This window comes from Euprymna scolopes, chromosome 39 (assembly GCF_053919585.1).
Source record: "Euprymna scolopes isolate OS-2025 chromosome 39, ASM5391958v1, whole genome shotgun sequence".
Taxonomy (NCBI): Eukaryota; Metazoa; Mollusca; class Cephalopoda; order Sepiida; family Sepiolidae; genus Euprymna; species Euprymna scolopes.
The window spans coordinates 53,716,971-53,729,470 of NC_136520.1; the positions used below are offsets into that span (position 1 = coordinate 53,716,971).

The 12,500-nt window shown below is 34.8% G+C and overlaps 1 protein-coding gene across 2 annotated transcripts in view; it reads right to left on the reverse strand.

Annotated features, from left to right (window-relative positions):
• LOC145263780 (excitatory amino acid transporter 1-like) overlaps positions 1–12,500 on the reverse strand; it is a 605,619-nt gene that overhangs the window by 17,403 nt on the left and 575,716 nt on the right. For both annotated transcript variants that reach the window (XM_080120835.1, XM_080120834.1), the window contains one exon: positions 8,075–8,308. In XM_080120835.1, the coding sequence (XP_079976961.1) occupies positions 8,075–8,308 (234 nt within the window). The remainder of the gene's footprint in view (positions 1–8,074; positions 8,309–12,500) is intronic.

Consider the following 12,500-nt stretch of genomic DNA (forward strand, 5'->3'; position numbering starts at 1 on the left):
TTTTTATATAAATTATTTAATGGGACTTTTCTTTTTCATTTTGGGGTATACAGCAAAAATTATCCAGGTAATATAGATATATCTGTTCAACAAGTCGTGTGCAGGTAAATTTGGACACTTTTTTATGTATCTATATAGGACAGCTCTCAGTGTGGTTGATATGCCGTAATGTAGCGAGAAACTAAAGACCAAGTTTTTAAATATATATGATATATATACGCATATATACATATGTACACTTACACACACACACACACACACACACACACACACACACATATATATATATATATATATACATAGACACGACATATATATACACATATATACATACCTATATATACACGCATATGGACATGCATATAATTACATTCATACGTATAAGTGCATAAATACACGCACACACACACGCACACATATATATATATATATACATATACATGTTTATATATGCGTAAATATATATATACATATATACATATTCATACAAACACACGCATACATACATTATATATATCCCGTCCGGCGGTAATCATGACACCCTGCACTGATGTTCCCGAAAGGATGAAACACTAATGTTTGTGGGTATTTAATAATTATGATAGTAATAATTATGTCAAGCAACTTTAAGAACTCGGTTATTATTGTTGAGCCCTTTTCAGTTAGAAATGGAATTTGGTCACTTAAGCTCGCATGCGTAGATCATAAGTAGTAAAAAATACTAACTAGTAATCTGTTGCGATAAACAGTAAAGTTGTACATCCACAAACGAGAAAATTTTTTACTCTTTTTAAATTAATGCTGGAATTGCCTGCAAGTGTAAAGTACAAGGTAAAAATTCAGTTGTAAATGGCATTCTTTTGAAGGTTGAACGTTCAGTCCACAGTGCGCTCAATATACAGCATAGAATCGCAAATTACATAGGGCCTCTAAACTGGCTTACACAACGAAATTATACATTTTTAAAAAATCAAGATTTTTTTGGCCCAAGACACAATATCAAACAGTAATAGGAATTTTTCTTCTACGTAACGCCATACTGTATTTATTTGCTTCCCACCAAAGCAAATTAGGCACAAGGCCGTTTTTAATGTGGGAAAAAACAGCTCCCCTAAAAGTAGGCAAAAAGGGGGCACTCTGGTTACCAAAAATAATAATTGTCCTAGTATAGAGGGTTTCCCTTCCATTTAATGGTACAAATTATCTTAAGTGCAGCATCTGCAGAACAGATACTACACTTTGATCCTGGCCCGAAGGCCAGGTATTTATTTGCTCCCCCACCGAGCAAATTAGGCACAAGGCCGATTTTTAATGTGATGAGTGAAGGGGAAATGGGGACCGACTCTCCGGGGAGTGGGGAAGCTGGATAGTGACAATTGGTATGAAGGGTTGCCCCTACATTGACCAAGGTCTTATATGTGAGGCCGCCCCCACATATGGTCTTTGCGTGCAGTATCTGCCGGAACAGATACTGCACTTTGATCCCGGTCCGAAGGCCAACGCCATATTGGTCACTGCTAATTGTTAATTTGTGATAAAGGTTATATAGTTCAAATATCACTATTGTGGGGGTTACACACTGATGACTCGAGCTGAGATGAGGAAGTACAGTTGCTAATTGGAACGCTGGGGGGATGCCTTTTATCGTCCCATCAACCTCTTTTCCACTGAAGAGACGTTACGAGCTGGTCTCTACGTTATCGTTATTTTCACGGTAAGGGCTCGTCTGAGCGCCAATCTATCGTCTTTCACGAAATACATTCGTCCAGCCGAAACTATTAATAATTTTTCCCACACTTTTTAATGGCAAGTGCTCGTTTGAGCACCAATCTTGTCTGACGTTCACATTCACATTTACAAGTTCGATAAGATATACCTCCGGAATGATTGTAAGTTTTATCATCAGAATCATTGTCCAGTCTATTCCCCACCCCCTGGCCTGACTCTCACGAAAAGTGCTCGCCCAGCTGACACCACTATTAATAATTTCACCTCCCCACTCTTTAATTGCGTCTACCTAGATTCCCTGAACAAAGCTTCTCTCTTAGAACTGCACGCCTGTGGACGTCTGTTCTGTTTCTCTGCTTTCCAAGTTACTACAATATTGTCATCTTCAAGTCTAACGTAAAAAAATTCTCGATGAGCCATCCTCTTAATTCATCCAATTTACCAAATTTTCACTATTAAGGATTACTACAATATTGTCGAGTTGACTACCGTACACTAATTAACATTTATCCTCGAGTGGCCCCTGGACCTTGGTGGAGTGGTGACTCCTTTGTAAAAAAAAATAAAAAATAAAACTCCAGATGAGACCAGTAGTCATATGCTTCACTTTTAAACCGTAAATGTGATGCATATTTTAATTTGTATTGTTTGTTTTTTAGGACTACACTTCTCATTATTCATGACGTTTCAACCGATATAGGTTTGGTTACTTTATTTTACGGCATATCAACCCTTTTTGCGTTATTTTAAGCCAAATCCAGTTATTTTGGAAAGTGTATTCATGTTGCCTCCAATTATTTCCTAGAAGATTTTTATTCTTCAAGCTCTTTGTATCGTAACTCGCTACTTTGTAGTGTTTGGTTTGGTTGTTTATAGTATATTTTATCGTTTTTGTTCTCTGCCATGCAGAACATGAATGAGTTTTGCAATGCGAGGGGTGAAAAGGGTTACAGTATTTATGTTTGGTACATTGTAAATTAGGAAAAACAGTCAGCAAGTGGAAGGGGGATAGAAAAAGAAAAGGGGAATGGGAGGAAGGAAAGGCAGGAAAAGATGGGTTAGTGCTATGTTTTTGGTTTTGCAAAACGTAATTAAGTTTTGCAAAAGGAAGTAGAAAAACAAAAAGCATCTTTGAGTTTCGTCTCAGGAAACGAATATCTTCAGATAGCCTGATCAGCCGATACAACCATCAACCAAATTATTGTATCTTTTGAACTAAGAACATACTGATTTGGCATTTCTGTATAATGGCTCACAAGTTTTCCAAGACGCATCAAAAGAAGGTTTGAGGGTACATCGGCCTACTTAGAATAATATTAAGATGAGAGCAGCTATGTGATCATTAGGGCTGGGACAACAGCATATTCTTTTCATTATTTTGACTCTCGAGTATATATCCGACACAGTTTGACACAGTTAATAAACCGTGAACCAGATTACTATATATAAAAGCATATAAGATATCAACGGAGCACACTCCAGAGTCAAAACAATGAAAATAATATGCTGTTGTCATAGCTCTATTTATCATAAAAATAAGAACCAATCTTGTTATATTAGGATATTTTCTTATACTGAATCAGGTCTTACGATGTATGCGGTTTATTTAACCTGAAATGGTACTTGTACAGTTTAATCAAGGCATAAAAAAATGAAAATATCGAAAAAAAAAGTAAAAAGGTTATATTGTACGTATCCGTTTTGAACTGAAGACCTCCAAAAAGAATTCACTTAATTCGATCGAGTATTTATTTTTTTTTATAGAGGAAAGACACGTTTTTATGACAGCACGTTGAACGTAGAAATCTTTGAAGTTTTTAATTCTTGCTTTTTTTTACATAAGCATAACCACTTATCAAGGCCCAGATACCACTCGAGGATAAGGGGTAAGAGTGTACAGCAGTCAATTGGACAATATAGTAATTGTTAGTAATGGAAATTCGATAAATTTGTAAACAAGTGGAACGACTCAAGAACTTGTTTACGTTAGACTTGAAGATAACCATATTATAGTCAGCTGGAAAGCAGGAAAACGGAAGAGAATTCCACAGGCGTGCAGTTCTACGAAACAACCTTTGTTCATGGTATCTACGTTTAGGTTGAGGCACAGATAAAGAGTGGAGGGAATTATTGATAGTGTTTTCAGCTAGACGAGTGTTTCTTGTGAAAGTTTGGCGAGGGCGTACCATAGACTGAAGCTCAGTCGAACACTTTCCATGAAAATAACGATAAAGCAGAGACAAACTCGCAACATTAGAACACACCACGGGGAGATAACTCAGTTTAAAGCGCCGACACTCCCTCCCCATCTTTAATACAATATTTTCTTCCTAAAAATCGAACCTTTTGCTCGATATCATAACAATTTTTTTCACTGTAAACAACAAAAAAAAACACACACAAACACGAACAAAAAAATCTACTCGATGAAATTAAGTGAATTTTCTTCATAGACCTTCATTCCATAACGGATACGTACAATATAAACTTTCTTGGTGTTTTCATTTTTTTAATGTCTCGATTAAACTGTACAAGTACTTCTGAAATTTGTTTTACTCCTTTTTCTAAAAGAAAAATTCAGAAACATATGACCGTTGTTTATTTCCTTTTACGTTATAAGATTTTTCGTGTCAGTGGATGAGTTAATTCAGTGCAGTCTCCTCGCAAGGCTTCTTAGTGAAAAAAAAATAAATAGATAAATAAATAACAACAAAATATCTAATTAAATAAGTCAGATATGACACTATACGCGCTACAAATATTTTGTATCTAACGTGCTCGCAAGGAAAACAAAACAAAAACATAAAGTGCGGAAGAGTGAAACCAAGCTAAAATGAAATGGCCGTTGTGCTTGACGCGTTCATCGGCGGCGGGAGTGTGCAGAGGCGCCATCTAGCGTGCCTGGATCAGTGATATCTCCAACGTCAAGATTAAATGATTGAGCTTCTGTATCGGCAAAAACAAAAAAAAAAGGTCGGACAAAATATCTTGATTACTAGATTTATACGCCCGCACATGGACAGTTGAACATGGCGCCGAAGCAAGATAACAAATAGAAAGGTGGGAAATCAATTAGAACGTGTCGGAAATGGTTAAAATAATTGCGTTTTCATCGTGCCACAAGAGAAGGGGTAGTTAAGTCTGAGGGGAAAAAATGAAAGAGAATACCTTACAAAGAAAAATAGTGTTTCTGCAGAATTGCAAAAATTGCCAAGAATGTCCTGTAGAGAGATGCTCGTAAATAAAGAATTACTTTTTTTTTTCGATTTAAAGTTGAAATGTAAGAAGAGTAATCGAAATTCTGAATAGTCAACTGCAATTCATCATTTTGCCAAAACTGACTTATCTCCCTTGCTTTCAATTAAAACCCGCTAATCCAAAATACAAAATGTCGGACCATAATTATGTATGATTTTTTTTTTCTCTAAAAACTAGCACATCTTTTATTTGATCACTTTTCTCAATTTTTGGAATTGTACTAATTTTAGCATGATACATAATAAATTAAAAAGGTAGTCACCACTTATCAAGGCTCGAAGCCCACTCGAGGATAAGGGTTAAGGAATGCAAGGTAGTAGTCTAGTAATAGTTAATAGTGTAAATTGGGTACTTAAGGGAATGATTCAACAAGAATTTGTTTACATTGGACTTGAAGGCTACGATATTGTAGTCGGGCGGGAAACAGTCCAGTTGAACTGTGTTCCACAGGCGGGCAATTTAAAGAAAAAAGGAAGCTTTTTTCATGGAGTTTGCGTTTAGATTTCAGCACAGACAGAGAGTGGGGAAATTGTTGATAGTGGTTGTAGCTAGTCGAGTGTTTTTCGTGAAATTTTGGTAAAGGGGGAGCATAAATTGGAGCTCAGACGAGCACTTGCCATGAACGATAGAGCAGAAATCAGCTCGCAAAGTCTCTTCTGTAGAAAAGCGGTTGCAAGCAAGAGAAAAGGGCATCACTTACTAGATTATGTTCTTCCTGCTACCCTTTTCTCACAAAAAAAGCTGTTTCGAGCATGTTCCTGGTCTATTGATTAAATTCGGCTATTCGACTGAGCTCCAATCTATTGTCCGTCACGTCACGCTTTCACTAAATGCACACGCCTAGCTACAATCACTACCAACAATTTCCTCCACTCTCTATCTGTGCCCAAATCTAAACGTAAATTCCACGAACAACGCTTCATTCCAAAAACGGTTCGTACGAGAAACTCTATTGCGCTGGCCTGCTTTCCAGCTGACTACAACACTGTGGTCTTTAAATGCAAGGCAAACAAGTCCTTGATGTCCCGCGTCGTTAAATAATAAAATTCTACCCAATTCCCACTACTATATTCACTACGTTGTTGTCCCAGGGGCCACTGTACCTTCATTAGCCCATTATCCTCGAGTAGTCTTCATGTCTTGGTAGGTAGTGACTCCCTTGCACCTTGTAAGAAATTATATATACGAGCATGAATGAAGTAAACGGACAATTTTTTATCGTTAATAAGAAAAACTGGTTTAGGAGGGTCCTGAGGAACCTAGGTGGGATGATATAGATTTTTCTCAGATGAATAGAACACTCATCTGGTTTTCAGTAGAGAGTGGAATACCGTGATCTTTGTATGTTGGATGCTGATTAAGTCGACCATGAGATTTATTTCTATCCTCATCTCGTTCTCTCTCTCTCTCTCTCTCTCTCTCTTTCTTTCTCTCTCTCTCTCTCTCTTTCTTTCTCTCTCTCTCTCTCTCTCTCTCTCTATATATATATATATATATATATATACAGGGTGTCTCAGATGTTGCACACCATATACTGATCTTCGTGGAGTGGCTACTCCGCTCACCAGATCTGTCCCTCTTGGCATTTTTGTCTTCGGAAACATCTCAAATGTGTACTAGAATTGTCCATCTGTTGAGCTAATGAGCAAGAAAATAGATATTATATTTATTTTTATAAAAACCTAGATGATGTGCGACTTTTGGGACACCCTGTATATATATATATATATATATATATATATATATATATATATATGTGTGTGTGTGTGTGTGTGTGTGTGTGTGTATATATATATATGTGTGTTTGTGTGTGCGTGTATTATCGTTTAAAACATCAACAAGAAATCTACATGTATATATATATATATGTATATATATATATATATATATATATATATAGAGAGAGAGAGAGAGAGAGAGAGTCGGAGAGAGAGAGGGGGGAGATAGATAGATATGGACATATAGATATATATAAATGCGGGAGTTACAAGAATAAGAATAAGATCGATTCTTCAGGAAGAGACTTATCGGGATGACGCATAGCTTCTTAACCAGCATCGTCTTTTCTCTTCTGACGAGAAGCATTAGGCTTCAAAGTGTCATGATAAAATGTGTTTTCATTATCCTACACCCTAAATTGATGTATCGTCCTTATTGAATGAACGAATAAATATATAAACATTACTATACATTTTTATATTGTCATTTTCTTATTTTATTCATACTCCCTCCCTCTCTCTTTCTCACTCTCTCACTCTCTGTCTCTTTCTGTATATATATATATATATATATATATATATATATATATATACATATATATATGCATACATATTAAGAGAGATAGATAGATCTACACACACACATACACATATATATATATATATAAATATATATATATATATATATATATATATATATATATATATATATTTATATATATATATATATATATATATATATATATATATAGAGAGAGAGAGAGAGAGAGAGAGAGATGAAGAAAGAATGATAGAGATTGAAATACAGAGAAAAATAGAGAGATATATAGACATAATGTGTAAATGTACACTATTTTTATTATTATTAAAAAAGATTGTTTTCAAATCGATTGAAGCTTGATGATATGAATTCTTTAACAATCATCAGATTTAAGTAGACAGTCGAACACCGGTATTACCTAATAACTGACGATGAAGCTGGCTACAAGAGTAAATAATAATATTTATCATCTAAAATTCTGGCTATCAAAATTCGATTATATTATAGACATGTTAATATTTTTATTTTATTATTTATTAATATGTTAAATACAGAAAACATCTAAATTTGTACATTTGTACATTTTTCTGCTGTTTTGTGTTTGTATGCAAATGCTAGCAATCAACGACAGAATTGAAAATATTCGTGAAGTATTTTGTGAGTATTTTATTTATTTTTATCAGGTATTTATTGTATCTACAGTACACACACACACACACACACACACACACACAATATACAATATATATACACACACAATATACAATATATACACGCGCCATCGGTTCCCTCTAATAAGTAGCATACACAGCGAAACGTCGATAATTACCTCGAGGATGTTCCGAAGGCCGTAGCCATAGCTTGGAAGATACCGGCGATAAATTTATAAGGATTCTTTCTGACGCAAACGAAGTAGATGGCTGGCAGTACGGCAGAACCGTGGACAGCCAGACCGAAAAGCACGGTTAGGAAGTAAAGACCGACTTTACCAAGAAGGACACCAAAATCTTCCATTTCGACGATCTTGGCTGCAATCAAGAAGGTGATACCGAGGGGGGAATACCTGTAAAACAAAGCAATACAATTAAAACATGAATTAGAAAAAAAAAGAGCATAAAGCAAAACAACTACAAAAACAAAACAAAAACAAGGACAAGGAAAAAAATCATTATCTCTACTATCATATAAAACTCACTTTGTGTGTGTGTATGATAGTTTTATCCTCCTAGGTTCCGAAACTGCTGACGGACAGATCACACAAAAAATAATTTATATGCCTGGCAGTGTTCTTAGATATATTTTGTACATCAATTCATCAGATACGTACCAGAAAATAGAAAAACCCGACCTGAAAGATAGTGTTTCTTCTCTTACAGATAAAAAATATTTTTACAATAAAATATTTTACGTCACGCCGGTGTAACCTTAGTCGGTGTAACGTAAAATATTTCTCTGTGAAAATTATATATTTATCTATAAGAGAAAAGTTTTTAAGATGGTCAAACCCAAATATCAGATGATGTGATATTTTAAACAACCACAGACGGAATTTGATGTGCGACATTATCATTATTATTTTTATTTCTTTTTTATTTCTTTTTGCGAATTAGTTCACCAGGCAAATTATTCTTCATAATATATAGTATTCAATAGAGGATTGAATTCTATACTAATACACAAACAATCTGTACCAATTAAAATATCATTTGTAAGAGTATTGCCCGACCGGACAACGAGGGGTGTACAGCTAGTTACATATACACGCGGAATATTAGTTTAGATGACAAACTAGACATCATTATCGAATGTCTTGGGCTATTTTGCTCAAGAACTTACAACTAAATTCGAACATGCTGATAATAAACCTTACATGTAAACCAAGTAAAGTCTGATTTAACGAAACCTAAATAAGTAGCCCTCGACTGGGCTATCCGCTGGATCATCTTAACGCTCCAGTAGATATCTCACGGCTGATGCAATTCTCTACCTATATAAGAGTCAAGTACGTCCAAGGATAGAGTGTTGTTTCCACATCTGGCCAGGAGCTGCTAGAAAGATCTTATCCTACCTTGACAGTGTTCAAAATAGACTTCGTAGCCTCGTGGGGAGATTCCCTTTTTTCTTCCTTGTAACCGCTTTCTCACAGAAGAAACTTTGCGAGCCTGTCTCTGCTTTGTCGTTACTTTATGGCAAATGCTCATCTGAGCTTCAGACTGTGTCCCCCATCTGAGCTCCAATCTCTGGTCTCCCCCTCGCCAAACTTTCAGGAAAAACACTTGTCCAGCTAAAACAACTATCAAAAACTTTCCCTACTCTTTATCTGTGCCTAAACCTAAACGTAGATTCCATGAACAAAGCTTATTTCTTAGAACTGCACGCCTGTGGAATTGTCTGTCGTTTTCCTGCTTTCCAGCTGACTACAATATGGCCATCTTCAAGTCAAACGTAAACAAGTTTTGATGAGCTCTCCTTAAGTAATTCAATTTACCGAATTTCCATTACTAATGATTACTACATTGTCCAATTGACTACTGTACACTCTTTAACCCTTATCCTCAAGTAGCTTCGATACCTTGATAAGTGGTGACTTTGTAAAAAAGGGTCGTGTTAAGAGAAGTTATCTAAATACTATACTAAACTAAATGAATTCTTGTTCTAGAATCTACAAAAGCTAAGTAAAACAAGACAGGTATACGATAATAGAATGTATGGTTCGATTAGGGAGAAGGAAAATTAAAGTTCTTACCTAATTACTCCCGATAATTTAAAAATGTAAGAAACTCCTTAATAAAACCTCCGGATTTTTATGTACCAGCTAATATAGAGATAAAGGCTTCTCTCATTTTTTTCTTAAAAAAAGAAAAGAAATTTACTATAATCGAGATATGTAGCTTAGTAGTAGAACATTCAACTACAGATCTAATGATCCCTGTTCAAGTCCGTGTGTACCTCATCATTTTAGTTTAATTTTTTCTTATTAATGACTTCAAATTACGATAAAAGAAGAAATCCCATTTAGAATCGCAGCAAATCATTTCTTCGTTTGCATATTTTACAGCTAAACAGTAGTCATTTTCCAGGTTATTCACCGTCAAGCCAAATATCAGCTGACATGGTATTGTAAACAAACACAGACGGGATTTGATAAACGGCATTATCATTATTTTAATTTATTTATTGCGGACTATTATTCTCATCTTTATTAGTTATTGTTTCACGACGTTTTGGCTAACTATTCCTCTGGCCTTCGTTAGGTGGTAACCGCGGCGGATCGGAACTTCGAATCTCCTAACTGCATTCTCAGCAATCATTGCCACCCGTAGGTGTTGTCGTCTCACCACGTTTTGGCAAAGTAAGCCTCTGACCGGCTTTGGGTAGGATTGAAACCGCTATCTTCAGACAATGCTCATCTGGAACCGTAGAGATTCAACGTCTCTATCAACTGCGCCACAGGATAGAGACGTTGAAAAAAAGTATATGAATATTTATAATTTGACTGTCATCTTAGATTGTGTGTATTTTTGTTTATACATCGCATTGTTTTCACATTCCTGTATCCTACAATGCTAAAAGCCTTCTATATGTTTGTTCAACATCAATGTTAAAAGCTAATTATACATCGGTATCATGCATGCGCAAATCAGAATGTTATAATCATAAGGTCTCTCTAGCCATCTAGACATTTATATAAATGCTAATTAAAACTGTGTTTCTCGTCGTTAACATTGACTGTGTTGTTTGTTTCTTTGTTAATTGAGCCAGAGATGGCTCGTCGCCGGTTCGAATCTCTCGACCAGCTGTAATCCTAAATCCTGCACTGATGATTCCAAAAATGATGAAACACTAGTTTCTGTAGGTATTTAAAACAATTAGTAATAATTATATATATATATATATATATATATATATATATATAATTTTAATCGACTTTTTATCGACTCTACATATTTAAACTTATAATGACCTAACGCCGTTTACTGTATATTTCAGTTTTTACTTGTAATTCTTATATTCGCTCCTTCGCACTTTTACTTCAACACCTGAAGATGATTCGAGGATGAATCAAAAGCGCTAGTGACAGAAACAATTATGGAACTTTTATTAATCTTTTTGATTTTGATATCAAAAAGATTACAAGGAAAATCGAAAAATCGAAAAATTAAAAAGAAAATCATAAAGCAAAGTGTCTCCGTTGCATTAATTAAAATTTACTTTAAAATATAACTATATAATTAAAAAACTCAAATGACCTTGTAACGAGAGATGAAACCCACTTTACTTTTTACGAGATCCGGTTGCGCATGCGCACATAAACATTAACCCGTAACAACGTAACCAAATACCCAAAAATAGCTTCTTCTGCGCACTGAAATATTAACGCTATTATTTCGAAATTATTATTCAATATGGGAAGAGAGGGGGTGTTTTGCAACTATTCTTTATTACAACTATACTGTCGCTATTTTCTTACAACTAAACAACTTTAACCCTTTGACAAACATAAGAACAATTGTAGTAAAGCCAAGACTACTATTTCTACTACTACTACTACTACTACTATTACGACGACTACGACTGCTACGACTACTACTACTCTCTATCCGTCCCGTTTCCTTCCTTCCTTCCTTTTTTAAATTTTTGTTTACATTTCTAGATACAAAATAGTTGTGTGAGAACGGTGAATTTGTTGACACATTTACTAATCTGCTTCAATATTAGTTTTATTTTATTTTAAGCATTTAGGTTTTATTTTTTTGCTTCAGGTTTTATTAATTATTTTTTTTTTGATTTTAAGTTTCTCTAACTTGGTTGAAGGATTCAAATATGGGTTTTTCATTCTTATATTTCTAATCGGTAGGTTTATATGAGTTTTTGCTGCGAAATGACTTTTGTCGGCGTTCGATTCGTAAGAAAATCATGTTTAATTTTCAATTTTTGACCGATTATTCCGAAAAATAGGTAACTTTACACGAATAGGGAGTATTTTTTTTTTCATGTTTGAAAGGTCCGTCCGTGATTTTTCATTTTAATATACTTTCATAGAAATGTTTCTCTTATGTCAAACAAAGCCTGTTTCTTTACGTCACAAGTGTCACGCTCATACATGAATTCCATAGCTAATATAACATACTGACCCAACGGGCCATGGGTAGTCTAGTATATATGTATATATGTATATATATATATATATATATATATATATATATATATATATATATGTGTGTGTGTGTATACACGAAGATTTCCGAAAGAGT